We start from the raw sequence: 23,902 nt of genomic DNA, 5'->3' as shown, positions 1-23,902 counted from the left end.
GTTTAGCTTATAGGTTAAAAAAGATTAATATTTTGTAAATGTTAGTAAAAGTTAGCTTCTTCTTACAACTTTTATTTCTACTAAAAAAACAGCTCAAGCCCAACATTTTATATATCGTGGCTGATTGAATTATCTGCACACAAAGAACAGAACATTATTGTTACATTTAACTTGATTATCTGCATTAATACCAGAGAGGATAAGGGATGTTAATAATTCAAAATGGTAGGTAGTAGAAAGATTATTAATGAATGTCTCTGGAAGAATATTTTGTGGCTTGCATTTATATACAGCAATCCTAGATGTCCTGGGGATTACCATCATGTAAAATAAAAGTGAGATGTTATCTACTGTATGATTTTGTTAATACTTTGTGCTTTTTTTTTTTCAGTACCAGGGAAATGGAAAAAATTCTGATCAAACCTCTCATAAAAACATTTAATAACCTATACCATAAATTGGCAATCAAATATCCTAAATTTTGTTCTTTTTTATTCCTCATGCTACTTATTTTCCACATGCAATCTTTTCCATTACTTTGAAAGTAGGGAGTTTGTCTAAAGACTGATTATTTCCTTCTTGGCACTAGGGTCTCAATTCAGGTAGTGGCCACCTGTTAAATAATGGGGCCTTTTTATTGATTCCATGTTCAATTGTCTAAGATTTTTCCAGGTGTGGTTTACTCAAAGAAAATACAAATGGAGCACATTATCCAGTTGCTTAAACTTTTAAAGTAAAAATATGTGTTGAACAATAGAGATCCAACTTGCTTACCAGATATTAAATAGTATTATATGGCTGTAATAATTTAGCAGTGAGGTACTGACACAGGAATAGACAGAAAAATCCTTGTAAAATGATGAAACTGACCCAAAAATATTTCTAAGCCCTTAGTATATGATAAAGCACATGTGTAATATCAGTGGGGAAAAACAAAGGATTATTCACTTGTGGAAGTTAGTAATATACAAAAATAAAAGTTATAAGAGTAACCTAATATAATACACCAAATAATAATTTCCAGGTAGATTAAAGATGTAAATTAAAAATGAAAATAAAACCACAAAAATACTAGAGAAAGATATAACTAGGTATTTATATAATCCTGGGATTATAAGAGTTTAAAGAATGATGGTGGGCCAAAAACATGAAGAGCAAGATTGGCAGATTTATAAATACACATTTAAAACTCCATGTTAAAAACAAAGCCAAAACAAAACAAAGCAAACCCCTCACAAACAAATTGTTAGGTAATGACAAACTAGTAAAAATATTTAAAACAAAAAATGATATCCTTAATATTTTTAATTTTTTTAATGTTTATTTTTGAGAGAGAGTGAGTGAGCATGAGTGGGGGGAGGGGCAGAGAGAGAGGGAGACACAGAATCTGAAGCAGACTCCAGGCTCTGAGCTGTTAGCACAGAGCCCGACCCGGGGCTCGAACCCACGAACTGAGCCAGATCATTACCTGAGCCATTGTTGGACGCTCTACTGACTGAGCCACCTAGGCGCCCCAAATTCCTTAATATTAAAGAGCTTTTGCAAAGCAGTAAGAAATATATAATCATATTAGACTATACACTTAATAAAAAAAAAGCCTTATACACTTAATAACCACCACCACAAGAATGATGAAATATAAATGGCCAGTTAACACATTTTTAAAAGTTCAACTTCATCAGTAAACAAAGAAATACAAAATAATACAAAGTAGAAACTGGCAAAGATTAATGTATCTATATCTGGTACCTATGATATATTACAACATACACATACGTGATACTTAGCATAAGGAGAAACCAGCCACTTCATACATTACCGGTACAGGTATAAATGATTTAACCTTCTGGAATGCAATCTAGCAAAGATGTTATCAAGACACACTTGAGCTAACAAAAATCACAATGATCTGGGGGAGGGAACTGTTTGAAAGGGGCATGAGGGAACTTTCAGGGGTGATGTAAATGTTCTAGATCTTGTTTTGGTGGTGTTTACATGGGTATGTATGATTTTGAAAATTCATCAAAATTAACAAATAAGAACTATGCAGTTTCTTGTTTGTAAATTATAAAAAAATACTTAACAGTTTCACTTCCTTTAACCTAAGGAGATAACAGTGGACTTACAAAATATATAACTATTGGATTATTCACTCATGAAAGACTCCTAATGAAAAATCAAATAAATTTTTCCATTCTTGAGAAAAGTGCAATATAGGTATAGACAAAAGGATTAATGATGATTCTCTGTAGGGTATGAAATTACTAATGATTTTTTATTTCCTGTCCTTTTTCAATGTTTTTTATATAGATTGCATTATAACCACAAAGTGGGTTATTTGAAAAATCAATATGACAATTAGTATTAATTTCATCTAATAATTTTCTAAAAGAAAATGATACAAATTAAACATTTTTGAAAACAATTTAAAAAATTTGTAAAAATTTTATTTTTAGAAATACAAACAACTCTGTACAAATTCTGCATCTTCTTTCACAAAATTTCACCTGGAACCTTAGTATTTGGGTTTTTCTACATCATTTAACTTTGAGATATGGTTAAAGTAATAGAGCTTTTGTTCCTATTTTCTTGATTGCCTGTGTATAATGGCCGCTTTCATTTTGTACTGGCTTGGTTGCTATCTGTAACTCCCACTATGAAATGATTTTTTTACTACAATGTGCTTAATCCCAAGGACCTTTGCTCCTTAAATCTTCTTCCTAATAGAAATGAACTACTTATGCCTACAAAGGCCTTTCTCTGTTTCAAAATGCTGTCAGCTATAAAAACCCCCAAAAAACAAAAAACAAAAAAAAGTTTCTGGAGACGGTCCAAGTCCACGATGTATGATTGTATATTCCCAGCATAAAAAAGGTAATCTTGTCTACTCCCCTCCTCTTTCTCTATGGATGCTGAATTTACATTAGCTAAACTCTGGATTCAGAGTTATATAAAATTATATTCAGAGTTATAATCAGATTCAGCTAAAGAATCTGCTTTATAATACTTGTCTCTTTTTCTCAAAAGATTTTAAAATAGAACCATCATGCACAGCTAGCAAATTTAATGAATATATCCACATTCCTTCTAGGTTACAGACAACATAACTGAGGTAAATTAACATTTGCCTTTTATTTATATATTATTTTTCTTTGATATTATTACATCAAGACAACTGTATAACTAACAATTTGTCAATTTAATTTAGAGTGTTTACTGAGTAATTTGTCAGGCCTTACCAATATTACCCCAGTACCATGCACCCTTCTCCCTCTCTCACACCTAATATTTCCTGAGCATTTCCTTAGCGTCAGGAACTTTGTAACTTTGGAACCACTTTACACGAATTATCTCATTTAATTCTAATAATAACCCTGAGGTAGATATTGTTATTTCCACTTTACAGGTGAAGAAATTAAGGCTTGCAATAGAGGTTGCTTGTTCAGGCAGTCTGATTTAACAGCTCATTGTATAATTAAAATATAATTCAATATGTAGGATTATACAGAGCCTCCATAGTGGTGCATTTCTTGAAAAGAATGTGAAAAGTATTCCAAAGATTAGAATGGATGATAAATGTGCTGTAACCAGCTCCAGAAGACAGATAGTATTATTTAGAATCAAAGGTCTTTGAAAGTCAAGTTGATTTCCCCCACCCCTCATTTTTGTTACTTCATGTTAAAATCACTGTGATAGAAATTGGTATTCTGGGGCTCTTAAGTGTGACCAAGAGCCTCACTATTTATTACTGTGTGATCTTGGGCAAATAACCTAACTTTCTGAGTCTAAGTTTCTTCATTTATAGAATGGGAATAATACTGATTCTCTAGTGGAGCTGTAAGAAACAAACCCACCATAGCTGGTCCCTAACCTATGAGCCCTATGAGGGTTAAATGAGGGAAGATAGCATTAAGGTCCTAGCAGCATACCTGAAATATATCACATGCAAATATCTGCTTCAAGAATAAATTGGTTGAGGGGGGTGCCTGGGTGGCTCAGTCGGTTAAGTGTCCGACTTTGGCTCAGGTCATGATCTCACAGTTTGTGAGTTTGAGCCCCGCATTGGGCTCTGTGCTGACAGCTCAGAGCCTGGAGCCTGCTGTGGATTCTGTGTCTCCCTCTCTCTCTGCCCCTCACCTGCTTGCACACATTCTCTTTCTCTCTCTCTGTCTCTCTCTCAAAAATAAATAAATCATTTAAAAGTGTTTATAAAAAAAAGAATGAATTGGTTGGATTCAGAACCACCTTTATCTCCTACTACCAGTAGAAGAATATGAACAAAAAGCATAAAAAGGATGTATATTTACTTTAAAGTCAAGTATAAGTGATTTCTACTGTCAGTTATTTTGCAAATCTTATTAATTTATATGAATAACTGATAATTGGCTAAAAATATACTTAACAGCTGGTTATAAAAGAAATGATGAGATTGCACATTAAAAGTAACTGCAGGCTTGCCAAAACTAAAATGTTTGTGAAAATGTAAACACTCCACAAGCAAAAAAAAAAAAAAAAAAAAAAAAAAAAAAAAATCTAGACACAGATCCCACAGCCTTCACAAAATAATTCACAATGGATCATAGGCCAAAATAAATAAGGCACAGAGATGAAAAGTACAGCATAGAGAATATAGTCAATAATACTGTAATAACGTTGTATGGTGACAGATGGGAATTACACTTGTCCTGGTGAGTGCTGAGTAATGTAGAGAATTGTTGGATAAATGTCATACACCTGAAACTAATATAACACTGTATGTTAATTTTATTTCAATTAAAAAATGCATCATAGACCTAAATGCAATATGCAAAAGTGTAAAACTCCTAGAAGATAACATAGGAGAAAACCTAGATGACCTTGGCTATTAGATGCAACACCAAAGGCATGATCCATGAAACAAACAGTGGATTACCTGGATTTCATGGAAATTAAAAACTTCTGCTCTGTAGAAAACAGTACCAAGAGAATGAGAAGACAAGCCACAGACTGGGAGAAAATATTTACTAAAGACACACCTGAAGATACAAAGAACTCTGAAAACTCAATAAGAAGAAAATGAACAACTCGATTAAAAAGCGAGCAAAAAACCTTAGCAGACACCTCACAAAAGCAGGTACAGAGATGGCAAATAGCATGTGGAAAGATGATCAACATCATAGGTCATTGAGGAACTGCAAATTAAAAGAACAATGAAATACCACTCCACACCTGTCAGAGGGGTCAAAATCTAAAACACCGAGAACACCAAATTCCAGTAAGGAAGTAGAGCTACGGGGACTCTCATTCATTGCAGTGGGAAAGCAAAATGGTCAAGCCACTGTGGGTGATTGTTTGGCAGTTTCTTACAAAACTAAACATGCTCTTACCATATGATATAGCAATTATACTCCTTGGTATTTACCCTAAAACTTATGTCCATACAAAAACTTACACATGGATGTTTATAGCAACTTTATTCATGCTTGCCAAAACTTGAAAGTAGCTGAGATGTCCTTTAGTAGGTGAATGCATAGGTAAACTGTGCTACGTACAGACAAGGAATATCATTCAGCACTAAAAAAAGATCCATGGCATGAAGTTCATGGAGGAATCTTAAATGCATATTACTAAGTGAAAGGAGCCAACCCAAAAAAGCTGTATACTCTCTGATCCCAACTATATGACATTCTGGAAAAGGCGAAACTGTGCACACAGTAAAATCATCTACGGTTGCCAGCCTTAGTGGGAAAATGAGAGATGAATAAGCAGAACATAGAGAATTTTTAGGGCAATGAAACTATTCTGTATGGTACTATAATGGTGGCTACATGTCATTATACATTTGTCCAAACCCATAGAATATACATCACTGACAGTGAACCCTAATGTAAACTGTGGCCTTTAAGAGATAATGATGTGTGAATATAGGCTTTTCATTTGTAACAAATGTACCATTCCGGTGTGGGATATTGATAGTTGAGAGGGCTGTGTGTTGCAGGGGAGGGAAGGGAAGGATTACGGGAACTTTTTATAGTTTCTGCTCAATTTTGCTGTGAGTCTAAAGCTACTCTAAAAAGCCTATTACGAAACATTTCTGAAAAAGAAAAAAGAGCAGTTAAATGCCAGTTTGGAGTTGCTATGGGCATGGTAAGAATTATGTTGTAAGCAGGTCTCGGCCAATAGGCTGGCCACATTTAATTCGGAAAGCACTACTTTGGTACTCCTTGAGAACAAGGATCACAAACTGCGAAGTTGAATAAAGCTTCCCAGGACTTATAAAGTGAGTTATTATATCTAACAAAAAGAATCATCATGACACACCCAATGACTAAAGATGCTTTAGTCCATCAGTTCTCAAACTGTGACTTGAGGATCACTGTGTCTCTATTGTCAAAATTATTTTAGTATGAATATTAAAACATTGTCTTTTTTCATTTTCATTCTTATCCTTATGAATTCACGGTGGAATTTCTGAGAGAGTACATGATGTGTGTCAAAACAGAGTGAAGAAGGGGCGCCTGGGTGGCTCAGTCGGTTGAGCAACCGACTTCAGCTCAGGTCATGATCTCATGGTTTGTGAGTTCGAGCCCCGCATCGGGCTCTGTGCTGACAGCTCAGAGCTTGGAGCCTGCTTCTGATTCTCTGTCTCCCTCTCTCTCTGCCCCTCCCCCACTCATGCTCTGTCTCTGTCTCAGAAATAAACAAACATAAAAAAAATTTTAAAAAAAGACAGTGAAGAAGATATGAGAATCTGGCAGGTTCTGTTATGTCAGACATTGGGGAGATACGCAAAAAAAAGGTAAATTAAAAAAAAAAAGGTAAATCAATGGCACTTTTCTCACTAGATTTTCTCCTATGAAAATATAATGGTTCTTCATACAATTTTTATTTATGTTAACATGAAATGGGTTTATTATTATTTTTAAGTGATTTCATTCTTTAGTTTTAATTTCTAGTAAGGTGAATATCAATAGATATATTCCATACAAATCAAAGCTCTTTGGAGTCCTCACTAAATTTTATAATTAAAAAAAAATTTTTTTTAAATTTTTATTTACTTTTTGAGAGAGAGAGAGAGCATGAGCAGAGGAGGGGCAGAGGGAGAGGGAGACACAGAATCCGAAGCAGGCTCCAGGCTCTGAGCTGTCAGCATAGAGCCCGACGTGGGGCTTGAACTCATGGACTGTGATCATGACCTGAGCTGAAGTTGGATGCTCAACCAACTGAGCCACCCAGGTGCCCCAATTTTTAAGAGTATAAAGGGGTCCAGAGAAAAAAATGTGAGACCTGCTGTCTTGGCTAATGCTAAATGGGTAAAGAAGATCTCTTGCTTGACTAATGTGAGTTTTCATTATTCTCACAGCATCTGTCCTTATACCTGTATTTGGGTTTGTCTACACTGACTTGTTATCCATGCTTGGCAAAGTCCTGATTGAATGAAGTGGAGACTATAATTACAATGTTCCTTTGTAGTCATTGTACCCTTCACTCAATACATGACTAAACCTCATACAAATTACAGCATTTATTATATATAAAAAGTATTTAAAGCTTTGCCAATGAAGTGAAGCTATGTCCTTTAATGGTATCTTATAATGAGGTCTGAATGGACCTAACAGTCAATACTTTCTTTTACATCTGCATTATTAAATTTTCACAGTTTTGAATACTCAGACAACTGGTTTTTATTGCTTCTATGCTATGCTAACTCCTGAAGAACACTTGAAAACTACCTCATGCTAAATCTGGTTCTCAAACTCTAATCTCTAGCACAAACAATGACTGATGGACAAACTGATTTTTAATGCAAGCCAAGGTGCAGTAATAAAACTGAAAAACAAAAACAAAAAAAGAATCCAGATCCAAAAGTCCTAACCAATAAGATTATCTTAGAAGGATAATTTTTTCAGAACCAAGAACAAAACCATTTAAACCTGAGGATCTTGAAGAGTTATGATGAAATGTGTACTAGTTTTATTAAAAACAGAAGCAAACCAGACTGCGTATTTTTAAAAACTTTACAAAGGCAAAACATGTTTTTGGAAACGTTATTCTCTTTCAGTAAGTACTGCAAAGTACCTTAATTAATTCTTGAGATTCTAACAGCCCTAAAAAGCAAGTCATAAAAATGATATTTATTTGGGAGTGTAGACTGGAATGACATTTTGGGAGGGCCATGAAAATATTTAGCAGAAGCGTAATATGCATACCCACTGACTAAGGAATTCCAGTTTTGGAAATTGATCTGGAGAAAACTGGCAATGATGAAGATACATGGATGTTCATTACAGTGTTGTGTATAATACATGTAAACTGGAGGGGCGCCTGGGTGGCTTAGTTGGTTAAGTGTCTGATTTTGGCTCAGGTCATGATCTCACAGTCCGTGAGTTCGAGCCCTGCATCGGGCTCTCTGCTGACAGTTCAGAGCCTGGAGCCTGCTCCGGATTCTGTGTCTCCCTCTCTCTCTCTGCCCCTCCCTCACTCATGCTCTGTCTCTCTCTGTCTCAAAAATAAATAAACATTAAAACAAATAAACAAAACATTAAATAAACAAAAAAAAAATAAACACTAAAAACCAAACTGGAAAGAGCCTAAATATCCAAAAACATGGGGCTGATCAAGGAAACTGTGGTTTATCTTATAATGGCATACTATGTGGCCTAATACAAAAATATAAAAATTAATCATAAAATTATGTATGGCAAGGAAAAGTATTTACTTTTGTATATTTGCTATATATTGCTAAAAGCTGAAAGCAAGTTATAAAATTATATAGCATTATATGATTTCATTTCTGCCTAAAATGTGCATGGGCATAAAAATATCTGGAAGTGTATAAATTAATGATATTTATTGTTGAGTTGAGGATCACAGGTGACTATTATTTACTTTTTTTGAGGTGTCCATAATCTGGTTTTGGTATAGTGAACATCTTTTCTTTATATAGTAAAAATAATTATTCTCTAATTCTTAGAATACTGAATACTGTACGTACTATGAGAAAGTGGTGGAGGGGAGAGAGATGAGAAGAGGAGGGAGGAAGGCAGATAGACCTTTATATGGTTTATTATTTTATCATATATATTTGTTTCAAAGTATTAGGTTAATCTTAGATTAACCTGGAAAAACATTTGAATGGAACATAGTAGTAAATAGTTAAATGTTCACAAGATCACATTCTACTCTCATAGATTTAACTTTTCTCCTCTCCTTGGAATGCTGATTTTGTTCTGTAGGAGCAGGTGGCTTTCTTTTTTATGTCTCTCTTCTATCTTGTCAGAAACAGCTCTCACAAAACTTTTTTGGGAGCTAACCAAGCTTTATCTAACCAAACCCAAAATGGCACATGGACCTCATCCACATGTTCATATGAATCTGGTCGCTGATGATTCCTGCCATGTATCTAATGGTTTTATAAAACCCATGCTTGAAGAAAGATTCTATAGCTATAAGAGTGTGATGCTGTGGGAAGAAGGAATGTAGAGGCAAAGAGGCTACTTTAGCTGCTACACTGGAGTCTGGGAGCCATCACTGCCACCAAATACTGGCAGTATATATCCCAACAAAGGAAGAATCTTAATAATTTTGAGTGAAAAATTTCTATCATGCATTTCAGCTTAGATCTACTAATAACACTTCTTTAAATGCCTTGTTAGACAGTGAAATCTGGGAGTAATTATCAAACACCATATACAGTGTTTACAATAGAATCATATTTCTTTTCCCCCTCCCACTGTTTTTTTTTTTTTTTTTTTTTTTTTTTTTTTTTTTTTTTTTTTTTCATAAAAAAGTAGAATGCTGCTGAATGGTACCCAAATGTCCGTTGTATACCATGCCAATACAGCAGCTTAGCCAAAAATGCGAACCGAAAGTTTGCCAAGTAAAAGAAAACATAACAAATTGGTAATGGTTTCTATCTTGACAGAAAATGAAAATGATCCCTCAATGTGTGGTCACTCATGCGGACACATAAAAATGTCTGAGAAGCAATCATTTTACCTCAGATAACAGACCTTGACAGTGTAGTACAGTACTGGCTGACTTTCACTTCTTAGAAAAGCGGTAACCGTGACCTACAAAATAGTCTGGTAACCATGTAATTTATGCATAACACACATGCACATGCCATGCACTCATAATATTTGCCATAAATCACTTTTAATATAAGGCTTCTTTTCTGAGTGGAATATACTTTATGAGTGATGGTCTAAATCACTAGAGACCTGATAAACTTGAACGGGTGTATTTATGAACAGACAGGATGTTGTTGCTTATCACGTTACAAAATTTCAATAGTCTATATTGCAATAAAATAGTCCCATGTATTCTGTATGATTCTGTGTAGTGCCTTGAAACACTAAAGGTATTTTTTACTAGATGTTAGATAAAACAAATACAAAAAATGTGTAGGTACATAGTGTATAGTTCTGACTTTCTGTTTAGGAGACTGTAATTGAAAGTAGAAATGAACCCCTCGAAGACCTGGTAAGTCTTTAACATACTTACCCTTCCTCTTCCACTTAGTTTTGTTCCCCAAATGGAGAACTGGTCAACATCACTGACCAGCGATTTTACCATCTGGTAAAGTTTTCCCATTTGTTTACTTTCTAATGAGGATGTTAGAACATAGATTGTACTGTGAAATCACATCAAAAGCAAGAATGACAATTTTAAAAACACTGATTGACATCTGCAGCTAATGAGGAATTCACAGTGAGAGAATTCGGAACCAAGTGGCTCGGAAGAACCCTGGGAAGTTAAATGGTCTTGCCAAGTTAAAAGTAAATTTGAATCCTGTGTGTTATGAGTTTCAAATGAAATTTCTGGGTCTAAATTTGTTGGTGACTTTCCTGTTCAATAAAAAAGGACTTAAATGGCTTATAAAAAGGTTAAAAAAACTTATTGGGCATCAAACTGCTCTTACAAAACATCATCTTGATGAGTTAAGTGTAAATGAATCAGAAACACATGGATCATGTTTCCTTAAAAAATGCATATGGATTCAAAAATAAGGGGAAGAGGACTTGGCAAAACATTTTTTTTGTGTGGTGGCTGAACCCAAAACATTTGAAAGATATTTTGAGACATTCAGGGAATCCAAAATAAAACTAAACCTGTCCAGTCATATAAAAAAACAGAAAATTCTTCTATGTAATGTGCATTTATCTCTAAGGGTCAGTCAACACTCATTGAGCCTTCACCTTTGGCACACAACTGTGGGAGGAGCCAGCTTCTGCCTTCAAGCAACTTTGAATTTAAGTATAAATAAGTACATATAAGTAATAGAAACCAATTAAAAGAGTCTCAGGGTTAAAAAAAAGTACATAACCTAGATCGTACAGAAATTATATTTTGAGAAATATATAAGCATTTCAGGGTCCTAGGGGAGGTAGGATTCATTCCATTCAAATCATCATCCCCTCAGTCCTTTTGATTAAAGTTGTATATAGTTGCAGAATCCTACTTGCTTAAATGTTTTCTTAATAAGTGTTTTTATGTCTTTTTAAATGTGTGTCCCAGCCCTCTTTCCTCCACCCTCTAGATTTGTGAGTGCTCAACAAATCTTGCTGACTGGTTTCCTGGAGGATGGGAGTGTTGAGCAGTTTTGAAATAGGAGAGAGATGCCGTCTGGCAGAGAGGAGTGAGGCTATGATTCTGGGTTGGGGTAATGGCACATGTGACAGTTCAGAGGCTCCAGAGGGTGAGTCATATGTGGGGGGTGACCCTTTGGCTTGCTTGCAGTAATGTGCTTGAGCCAGGGTGTAGTGGGAGGTGAGGGCAGTTAGGTGTGGGGAGTCCTAATATACTACATGTGAAGTCAACTGGAGGACAGAGGAGTGTGATAAGGGAAAGCACAATTCTTATTCCTTTTTTTTTTTTTTCCTTTTTGCCAGTATAGGATAAAGTGTTAAGCACAGGACATGTACAAGTCATTAATTCCTTTATTTCTTATCAGTGTCTTAAAAAGCTGAAAAACAGCCAAAGAAAAAATAAGTTGACTGTGTATGATTGCTAGGATCCTGTAGGTCATAAATTTTAAGAGGAACTTAGTAGGATTATGAAATGTATTACTGAGTCCTAAAATGTTTGTGGGAAAGTGTAAAAAATAAATGATTTAGAATCTTTTGAGGCTGCTTTCTAGCTGTTTAATGTGAATCTTATCTTTTCTACAATATTAGAAAGTTATTTAGGACAGGGAGAGTGTCATATATGTCTTGTATATTTTCCACTGGCTAGCACAATACTGGGAACACACCAAGCACTCAATAAATGCTTATGGAAGTGAAATGAAGTCAAAAGATGCCGAGACTCTATAATGATGAAGGTGTGATTAAAGGTGAAGTCTGGGGGTGAGGGGAGAAGACGACATAGTGGAAATGTCCTAATATCCTAATAGTACCTCTGCTCTGAGCCTATTTGTTCATGGTTAATACAGAGAAATCAAAGCCCTTACCATCCTTCATCATCTTCTACTTCTGCTTCAGAAATGTCATTTTCAGGAGTTTCAGCAATTGCTTGAGTGAGTTTAGATTTAAACTGGTTCAGCAGCGCCAGGGTCTGAAATAATGATTACATGGCTAAGTTTTCTGATAAGGATAAATATAATTTTAGAAGAGACACTGAAATTTGGTAGAAAAAATTTGAAACACTAAGACTTAGATGAATTTTTAATTTTGAAGGAAAATAACAAAACTCAAGCAGTGATTGTTCTATAAACCTCGACAATGCCCTGTTTACATTTGCACTGACATTTTCCCTCAGGCATATGTGATAGTTTCTGATTTGGGGAACATAGTTTGCTTATATAGAAGACACTTAAACTTTAAAATGCATGCTTGTTAGTGACTAATTTTTAAGGTCCACAAGACTAGGAGCTACTTCACTAAAATATGAGAAATCACAAAATAAAACACCAATAACAAATAGTATTTGTCATTGAACAAATTTCCAAAAATGTAAAAATATCAATGGCAAGGAAGGTAAAATGAATAAACACATTAACTGGTGGAAGATGGGTAAATTGGAGTGATATTTTAAAAAGCTATTTAAATATGTCAAAACTTTAAGGTGATCATTCCCTTTGACTCAATCACTTCAATCCTGGGAATACATGAAGAAAAATAGTATGAAACAGAAAATGGCTTATGGAAAAGATGTACACTGCAGCCATATTCCTACAAATGGAAAAATGAAAACATGTTAATATCTATCAGTAATGAACTAGATATATTTTGTAAAAAGTAATGAATATACTATTACATTATTAAAAATTATATACAAGAGCATTACATTCTGTTGTTAAGTAAAAGAAGTGGGACGTAAATACCATGTTCAGTAGATTTTGAAGAAAAGGGCACGATTTCTGTGGTTCTTGTTTGTCTCCCATGTCCTTTGCGGGTAACAAACAACAAGTGTCTATAGTTTTGTAATTAATACTTAGCTTACCTCCAGAATATGAGTAGAGAACAAAAGCTGGAAAAAATATTTTTATTCTACAGTTTAAAAAAGTACATACTTGTGAAACGGGGTGAAGTACTACCTGTCCAAAAAAATCAAATGACTAATTAAGAGACTAGCACATTGAATTCAGTATTAAAATACTCATATTTCACAAGGAAACAGAGGTATGATAGTTCAGTATGTGAATAACAAGTACAATAAGGCATCACAATAAATTGCTAGGCTCTGTAATTTATCTAAGAAATACCACTGAGACCACAGTTCATGGAAAAATTAAGAAGGTTTTGGTGGTCTAGAACTGAAGCTCAATAAAGACAGATGGTACAAGAAACAAAGGCAGTTACTGCTAGAAATGATAGTGAAAGTGCCTTATATGCTTTATAAGTTCTGGAAATTTTAATGCCCACATGGGCAACAGATGAAAATATACACATTACCATAGCGTCCACTTGGAAATGAGACAAGTTTTGGGGGAAACACTAAATTCCTACAGAATATCCTCATGGGCATTCAGAGGGCTCCTAGTGCATTGGGGTTAGGTATTTTGTCTGTTTCCAGAGTAGTAATTAAAAGATTAAGCTCTTCAAACAGTGTTAACAAAAAAAGAAGGCATCCCTTGTTTTTAAAACTTATTTGTTAAAAAAAAACCCTTTTGCTTACAAACTTTTCTTATATTTGCTTTATAATAAGGAAAAGTTTAATTTAGAAATATTAGAAAATAAGGAGAAGCAGAACAAAATTATCTATTATTCCATCACTAAGAATAACTATTTTTGACATTTTGGTATATATCCTTCAAGGCTTTTTAGGTGTTTTTTATTTTTGTGTATGTGTATGAGCTTATATATCTATATATATGTTATATAAAATATATCTCTAAAAGTGTATTTCTGTGTCTATAGCTTAAAAGTAAACCCCATTAATTTTTTTAATGGTGGACCTTTGTACACTTGGAAATGTCTTTTCCAAAAACATAAAGAAAAATGAAAACAAAGGAGACTTCTTAGTGGAATGAAATTTAAAAGCTTCCTAGAAAATTATGCTAGACCTAGATCTTTTTCCTTGAGTTTTGAAAGTGGCAAGGCAGTCTGTTTTTAGGGCCAATTAATGTGCTACTGGCATTTGCTCAAAGAAAGAGGACTGTAACAAAACATCCTCTTGGCCTTTCTTAGCTTCTCCTATATTTGTGATTGAACTTTTTCTAGCTGCGTTCTAAAGGCAGAAGACACTAGGCAGTAAAGCAAACGTCACAAAAATAATGGGGCACAACATATGGTAAAGAAGATAGGATTTGCATAGGGGCATTTCTGTTTAGCATCTCTAGGGGAGTGGGTCTTCTGAAGGAGTGAATGGCTAACTACTTACAGCATGGCTCTTCAACACAGTGAGAGTCTTCCTAGTAGGAGGAAACTGTTTTGAAGAGGTCCTGCCTTGGCAAACTTCATGCATGCATACCTACACAGAAGAGTCTCTTCAACTGGCCTCTACACCTCTAGTCCTGCTCTGGGTCCAGTATAGTCTCTATACCACAGCCAGATTGGAGGAATCTTCCCAAAGTGCAAATGAGATTATGTTATCTCCTTCTTTCAATGGCTCCCCTCTGCCCTTAGGGTAAATATAAATTTCTTAGTATAGCTCAAAAGTGCCTTGCATGAGTTGGTTTCTGCTTCCCTCTCCAGCATCATCTTTCTTTTAGTTTGGTATAGTCCATACTTAACATCTTTTATAGTTCTTTGCAAAGCGATCCAACATTTCTTATATACTCTTCCTTTGTCTGGCCACCTGTCTCCTATTCAACTTTCAAAGTTCAACTGACCAATCATTTTCTCAGGGAGGCCTTCCTAGATTCTTAGTCGATGTTTAGTCCTACTGTTACACATTTACATAGTTCTCTATACTCAACCTGTCAGAATGCTCACCTGCTTTTATTGGCATTACTTGTTTAACTGGCTCTTTTCCCTAACAGCTCTGAGAGGACAGGGGTGTGTCCACCTTGTTTAACACCAAATACAGTGATTAGTACATGGTAGGTTCTAAATAATTATTTGCTAGGAGGCAAAAATGAAGAATGAATAAGAATGAAAAAATGATCCCTAGGGTATCTCTGGTAGTAAATTGACTGTAGTTGCTATTCAAAGGGCTTTGGACTCCATGAAATCAAGTTAATAATGTACTTTTTCTTAATTTCATTTGATGTGTCATTTCTTTTGAAAATTGCTCAAATTAGTTCTCTATAATTACAATTTCCTATACCTGATTTCTTACTGAACTTTCCCTATGGTTATTTTCATGGTAAGTACTGATGTATGATCCTTTTTTACCAGTAATTAGGTGCAATTTATAATATAGTCCCTGATTATATTAAGTTATTCAAATTATTCAAATACACTTGGGCTTTTTTTTTTTTTTTTTTTTAATTTTTTTTCAACGTTTTTTATTTATTTTTGGGACAGAGAGAGACAGACAGAGCATGAACGGGGGAGGGGCAGAGAGAGGGAGACACAGAATCGGAAACAGGCTCCAGGCTCTGGGCCATCAGCCCAGAGCCCGACGCGGGGCTCAAACTCACGGACCGCGAGATCGTGACCTGGCTGAAGTCGGACGCTTAACCGACTGCGCCACCCAGGCGCCCCTACACTTGGGCTTTTTAATTTACTTTTATTTTGCCTATTTTATTTATACACCTAAAATAGCTTGTTCTCAAATATATACACATATATACACCAAAAACCATTTATTTTTGATGCTGCCATATATAGCCATATATATATACATGTATATGTGTATATGTATATATATGTACATACACACACACACACACACACACATATATATGTATATATGGCAGCACCAAAAATAAATGGTTTTTGCCTTCACCCTAGCTTTTCAATATGAAGGGTTGCTGGAGATTTATTTCGATTGCTAAGTGTTATATGGTGTGTACAATTGATTTTCAAATTGTTGAAATAGTTCTTTCTTATTTCTAACAATCTTAAAGATTCAGAAATTACTTAGAATAAGCAGAGTTCTGCAATATTATTTACAATATTGCCTTATTTACAGGCAGTGTACAACTTCAAGCAGAGTTGGCTAGTCAGCGTGTAAGATACTGTGCTAGAAGAGATCTCTTCATCATTTAATATGTGGCTTTACAAGATTCCTATGCTTGATATGGGAGCACAAGGTTGAAACCTGAAAGTTTTAGGTTTTTTCCTGTAATGTCTGGAAAGAACATGAATGGCCAAGGTCCTTGTCATCCCACCTATACGAATATATCCTTTTTCATTTTTAAGAGGTAGTGCTTTCCCAGTGTACAATCAAATTAGGCTCCATTAGCAGCACTTAAAGACAATTAAAAGGCAATGAATTACGTATGGATTTTGGTTTGTGACATTACCTGGTCTTCCCGGGAAGTTCCCTTCTTTGCCTGTTGCTTCCTCAGAGCTTCATACTTTTGCTTTTCTCTTCTGTATTCTGCAACAGCACTGTCAGGAGCAGTTTCTTCTTCTGAAGAATAATAGAATGTTCTTAGAATAAATAGTAAAAACGCTGGGTGGTTTCATATTAACATTTATGCTTATTACAGAAGATGAGGTCAAAACCTGGGATTGGTTCTCACCCATTTAAAAATCAAACCAATAAATGCCACCAGCTCCACAACTATTACCTACACTAGAAAGTGACTGATGTTAATTTATCAACCAATTTTATAAACATCTTCATTATATATTGTACTATTGTAGGTCTCACTTGTTTGACTATAAAATTAGCTATCTCACTTTTAAAATAATTAAGATTTTCCTAAAATTCAACAATGCCATTTTACATTATTCTCCTGCCTTATATAATCTTCCAGTATTGGTTGATTTTCCAATTACCTACCACTTTTGTTCCCCAGTTAAAACAACAATAACAACAACAAATACACAAGTTCAATTTGATGTCATCATAAAAAATTAATATATCCAGCAAATAACTCAGGACAGTAATCAGAAGCAGATAAAAATAATTGTTACTAAGTTAGAAATTAGAAAACCAATTTATAGATTTGATCCTGCAATAATTCCTTATGAAGATTAGTTAACATCTGGGTTGACAGAACAGAGTTTTGCCTAAAAAAAAAAATTTTTTTTTTACATTAACTTACATGCACACAAATTAATGAAAATTTGTGACTTAAACACTCAACAACCTATCTCTTATTATTTTTGGCTGGTAAACCAAGAGGAGCTGATGTAATCAAGAATGCAAGTAATCTTTCTACTCAAATCTTGGTTTGCTGCTTGCTTTTTTGTTATAGAGTTTTAAGAATGTTATTAACATGTAGTGTATTAACAATTAGCTATTTTGTTCAAGAGATTTTTTCTTTTTTTTTTGACTATATCAACATACTTTTATTTCACATCTTTTTTAAAAATAATTTATTTTATTTTACTTATTTATTTTTATTTATTTTTTTAACATTTATTTATTATTGAGAGACAGAGAGACAGAGCATGAGCATGGGAGGGGCAGAGAGAGGAGACACAGAATCTGAAGGAGGCTCCAGGCTCCGAGCTGTCAGCACAGAGCCTGATGCGGGACTTGAACTCACAAACCGAGCAAGATCATGACCTGAGCCGAAGTCAGACGCCCAACTGACTGAGCCACCCAGGCGCCCCATTTTTTAAAATAATTTATTGTCAAGTTAGCGAACATACAGTGTATATACAGTATAGTCTTGGCTTCAGGAATAGATACCCATGGTTCATCACTTACTCATCACCCATTTTCCCCGTCCCTCCCCAACCCTCCACCCCCATCAGCTCTCAGTTTGTTTTACAGAGAACAAATTTAAGAGTCTCTTATAGTTTGCTTCCCTCTCTGTAACTTATTTTTCCTTCCCTTCTCCTATGGTATTCTGTTAAGTTTCTCAAATTCCACATGTGAGTGATAACAGGATAACTGTCTTTTTCTGACTGACTTATTTCACTTAGGATAATACACTCCAGTTCCATCCATGTTGTTGCAAACAGCAAGATTTCATTCTTTCTTTACCACCGAGTGGTATTCCATTGTGTGTGTGTGTGTGTGTGTGTGTGTGTGTGCGTGTGTGTGTGTGTGTATATATATATATATATATATATATATATATATATGTATACACCACATCTTCTTTATCCATTCATCCGTTGATGGACATTTGGATTCTTTCCATAATTTGGCTATTGTTCATACCACTGCTATAAACATTGGGGTACATGTGCCCCTATGAATCAGTACTCTTGTGTCCTTTGGATAAATTACTAGTAGTGCTATTGCTGGGTTGTAGAGTAATTCTATTTTTAATTTTTTGAGGAACTTCCACACTGTTTTGGCTCCACCAGTTTGCATTTCCACCAACAGTGCAAGAGGGTTCCCCTTTCTCCACATCCTCACCAACATCTGTTGTTTCCTGAGTTGTTAATTTTACCCACTCTGACTGGTATGAGGTGGTATCTCAAAGTGGTTTTGATTTGTACTTCCCTTATGATTACACTATTGAGCATCTTTTCATGTGTCTGTTGGTCATCTGGATGCCTTTGGAAAAGTGTCTACTCATATCTTCTGCCCATTTCTTCACTGGATAATTTGTTTTCCAGGTGTTGAGTTCGTTAAGTTCTTTGTAGATTTTTGGTACTAACCCTTTATCTGATATGTCATTTGCAAACATCTTCTCCCATTCTGTTGGTTGCCTTTTAGTTTTGTTGATTGTTTCCTTATCTGTGCAGAAGCTTTTTACCTTGATGAAGTCCCAATAGTTCATTTTTGCTTTTATTTCCCTTGTCTTCGAAGACATGTAAGAAGATGCTGTGGGCAAGATCAAAGAAGTTGTTGCCTGTTTTCTAGGATTTTGATGGTTTCTGTGTTACATTTAGGTCTTTATCTATTTTGAATTTATTTTTGTGTATGGTGTAAGAAAGTGGTCCAGTTTCATTTTTCTGCATGTCACTGTCCAGTTTTCCTATCCATTTGATAAAGAGACTGTCTTTTTTCCATTGGATACTTTTTCCTGCTTTGTCGAAGATCAGTTGGCCATACATTTGTAGGTCCATTTCTGGTTTCTCTATTCTATTCCATTGGTCTATGTGTCTCTTTTTGTGCCAATACCATACTGTCTTGATGATTACAGCTTTGTAATAGAGTGTGAAGTCCAGGACTGTGATGCCTCCAGGTTTGGTTTTCATTTTCAATATTACTTTGGCTATTCAGGGTCTTTTGTGGTTCCATACAAATTTTAGGATCATTTGTTCTAGCTCTGTGAAGAATGCTGGTACTATTTTTATTGGGATTGCATTGGGTGTATAGATTGCTTTGGGTAGTATCAACATTTTAACAATATTTGTTCTTCTCTTCCCTGAGCATGAAATGTTCTTGCATTCGTTTGTGTCTTCTTTAATTTCTTTCATAAGCTTTCTCTAGTTTTCAGTGTACAGATTTTCTACCTATTTGGTTAGGTTTATTCCTAGGTATTTTATGATTCTTGGTACAGTTTTAAATGGGATCTATTCCTTGATATCTCTTTCTGTTGCTTCATTATTGGTGTATAGAAATGCAACTGATAAGAGATTTTCTAACACAGTAACATTTGCTGCACAAACCCAACTGTGTGAAAAATCTGGTCAACTCTTATATTTCCTAACTGACTATATCACATTACTATAAAGTACTTCTCTTTATAATATGATCAACTATGAATAATCACAGAACGTTAATTTTTCATTTTGATTTGCCAGTGGTATACTCTGAATAATTTCCTTAGTTTTATATTTCAGTTCACTAATTCTTTGTTTAGTTGTATCTAAGACATAAACTGTTTTAAGTTTTTAGTTTTAAGACATAAACTGAGCCACTGATTTTAATAATTATATATGTATTTTTTAGATATTCTATTTTGTTCTTTAAATTCACCTGCTCTTTTAATAGCCTTAGTATTTTCTTTTTTTAAGTTTATTTATGTATTTTGAGAGAGAGAGAGAGTGAGCACGTGAGCAGGGGAGGGACAGAGAGAGAGAAGGAGAGAGAGAATCCCAAGCAGGTTTTGTGCTGTCAGCATGGAGCCCAACGTGGGGCTCGATTTCATGAACCATGAGATCATGACCTGAGCCGAAATCCAGAGTCAGACACTTAACCGACTAAGTAACCCAAGAGCCCCAGTGATAGCCTTAGTCTTTTATTATGATATTTCAGGATTTAAAAATCTCTTTTAATTATTTAAAATACACTTGTTATATTGTATCTTTCAGATTCTTCTTGGGTATCTTTTTGTTATGTCTTCTTTCTCTCTTCTTAGGCTTATCATTTCTCTCTGTGTTTTCTAATTTTTGATTGTGAGTTTATCTTGAGCTAGAGCTTCATCTCCATCATGCTCCATAGGAATCCTAGGCACCGCAGGATTGTGTAAGAATTTCTACAGAGAACTTTCACATTTGTTTCTACCAGGCAATTTAGGGGTTCCATTGGTCTGGAGTCATTCTTTTTTAAATTAATTTCTTGGCTTAGGATTCCTGTACCATATAGCTAGTGTGTACTCAAACTTTGTAGCCATGCCTGGTAGAGGTTTAGAGTTTTGATTTTTTTGTGAGACTCCTCCCACAGGTAGCTCTGAAAAATGAAAAGCTTCATGGTGGCCTTCCTGACCAGGTGGACAGTTTTTCTAGTTCCCATTTCTCTTGATCCAAGGCCACATTGCCGTCCATGTCTTAGATAAAAACCCCACTTTCTAGCTAGTAGAGCCTACATCTGGTTCCAATATGCCCCTGAGCAACTACAGTATCAGCTTGCCCACTTAATGCTCTGGTTACGCCTCCCCTTTGTTTCTAGTACCCAGGGCTTTTCTTTTTTTCTTATCTTCTCTCTTTCTCTTTCAAGCTTAGCTAAGTATTTAAATTGGGCTTGATCATATTTTATCCAGTGTTTCTATATATTTGAAGAAGAAGGAAGTTCTGTGCTCAGTCCATGTTGCCAGAACAGGAAGTAGCACATTCATTTCTCATGTGCTTGAATCCCCCTGAATAAACAAAAATTGAATAAGTGACTGGATGATTTTAGTGACATAAAACTGGCTAATAAAATACATGAGGAGTTTGAAAAATTTAGTTTCTCTAAGTACAGACTGTTCTTTTACTTTTCTTATAAATCTCAATATACAGTGGATGATAAGTCATAAATAATAATGACACAGTATGATGACTATTTGTCATTAACTGAAATTTCTACAAAACATGTTGAAAAATAGGAATAAAGAATAGTGGGGAAAAAGAACATTTACCAAAGGCTATAGTTAGGCACCATGCTAAGATGCTTTGATTATGAAGTGTCTATAAACCATATGAGGAAACAGGAATTAGAATATGGTAAAGCTGGGATTTGAGCCCAGGTATGATACGAAAGGCCAACGCTGTGCCCTACTGAGTTCAATTAAAACTTTAATCCGGAAAACAAAATTTTACTAAGTGTCTCTAACATGGTGGGCATTCTGAGAAATGCTATAAAAGATATTTAAAACATAAATGATAACAAGCTTTTCATTCTATAATGTAATGGAAAAGGTAAAATGAACGTAAGATAAAACATAAAAAATTCACATAAGATATGTGAAATAGTTAAGAAATCAAGTTACTGATTTTTAGTATCAAATTGCTGATTCCTTAGAGGGCTTAAAGCTTACCTATGTTGTAGTGTTAGAATAAAATATCTTTGCTGTCTCTGAGATACAACTAGGTAATATACATGAAACGTTTTGGTGAGGAGAGTGTCCAATGTCACGGTAACCATCAGTTTAGTACTGGAGCATCAGTTTACTAGAGCACCAGAGCTGGAAGTTGCTTTGAGGATCTTCTCATCTAACTTCTCCCTTTATAGGTGAGGTAACCAATGTTAATGTAAGTGAAGTTACGCAGCCAGTCTCCCAGGGAGATCAGCAGCAGAGCCTGGGCTAAAACTTGTGTTCTGACTCTTAGTGAAGGTGACATCCAAGTTAAGTACTGTACTTCAGTTCCTGCATGTTATAAAGAATGCCTCTAAGCCTTCCCCTAAGGGCTAGTCAGAAACTAATCCTTGCTCCACTTGAATCTCTTTTGTGAAACCTTTTTGTTCTGAACATAAAGGGATGGTGACTAGTCAACTGCGGTTACTTAGCTGAAGAACCAGTGGTATCCATCTACAAATCGCATTTTATAGATAGATAAAGAGCTCATTCCGTCCCCTGTCTCAGGACTAGAGCTCAAGGAGCTAACAGCTCCAAGTAGCTGTACATTGATTCATTTTAAAAAAAGCTTATCAAATGATCAGAAACAGTGTCAGAAACTGTTAGTAAGGCTGCTTATAAATTATTTTAAATATATCTGGATCTAGTACTTCAAGGAAATTTTTGAAAAATTCCCATAATAAATGAAAACTTTTATACAAATAAAGGTAATATATTACTGCTAATAGTAAACAGCATTTGGAAACAAAAGGGGTAGACTTTAATGGATATAGAATATATCAATGCTGGTGATACCTAGTTGTATCTCATCGTAGTTCCTGGAAGCTAAAAAATATGTTTTTTAATCAAATTTTATATACACCCATTCTTAAATTAATTCTAGGAAATGTAACAGACTTGAATATAGCTAACATTTTAAGTACTGGCTATGTGTCAGATACCAGTACCTGAATTACTTGGTTAATCCTAATAACCGACCCAATGAAGGAGGCATACTGTTAGCCTTATTTTGCTGATAAGGAAACTAAGGTAGTAAGAGGTTAAATAACTTATGTAAGGGACTATAAACATGAGAATATAAACCCATGTAGTCTGGCTCTAAATGACAAGTTCTTAACCAGCTTGGTTATTTCTTCTTCATGTTTGACGTACAAGAAAACATAGAAAATACTCCAATTTGACACAAAAAGGCATCAGGTCACCAGTTGGATGTGTCCGATGAAATAAAATCCTGCCAAAAAAAGGTTCTAAATTCCTCTCAGACCATAATAAATGGGAAGTACAGTCTGCCAAACAGTGGGTTTATGTAAATAATTTCTACCTAAGAAGAATCCTTTATGGCTTTTTCTTGATAATCCTTAATTAATCATATTTTCCCCTCATTTCGGCCTTCAAACAATTTAAACACTATATCATAACCGCTTCTTTTTCTGTATTGCCCCTTGGCTACAAACACACATGGCAGGAATTGTCCCCTTTTTGGAGTCTAGCATATGTCTTGCATAAAGCGTGGACTCAATAAATAGTAGCTGAATGGACAAATGAACAATTTGATCCTCTTTAGGTCTTAAGTTCCCAGTGTCCGTACTTGCCTTATTGCTCTTGCATGACGGAATGGCTCCCTGAGGGGTTTGTAGTGTGTTAGGACCCCTAGCATACAAATACTTTTTCAATAGATAGTTGTTGAACTACGTTGAGTTACAGATAAATAATTTCTCACATGTATTAAACAGA

General features: G+C 35.0%; 1 protein-coding gene across 1 annotated transcript in view; it reads right to left on the bottom strand.

The window, feature by feature from the left end:
• The window catches only part of CWC27 (CWC27 spliceosome associated cyclophilin), a 194,722-nt gene that overhangs the window by 16,349 nt on the left and 154,471 nt on the right, over positions 1-23,902 (bottom strand). Inside the window, exons 12-13 of the mRNA XM_042940181.1 lie at positions 16,838-16,947; positions 12,434-12,537 (exon numbers count right to left, since the gene is read on the bottom strand). Coding sequence (XP_042796115.1) covers positions 12,434-12,537; positions 16,838-16,947 — 214 coding nt within the window. The remainder of the gene's footprint in view (positions 1-12,433; positions 12,538-16,837; positions 16,948-23,902) is intronic.

This window comes from Panthera leo, chromosome A1 (assembly GCF_018350215.1).
Source record: "Panthera leo isolate Ple1 chromosome A1, P.leo_Ple1_pat1.1, whole genome shotgun sequence".
NCBI lineage: Eukaryota > Metazoa > Chordata > Mammalia > Carnivora > Felidae > Panthera > Panthera leo.
This window is presented reverse-complemented; position numbering and strand designations above follow the sequence as displayed.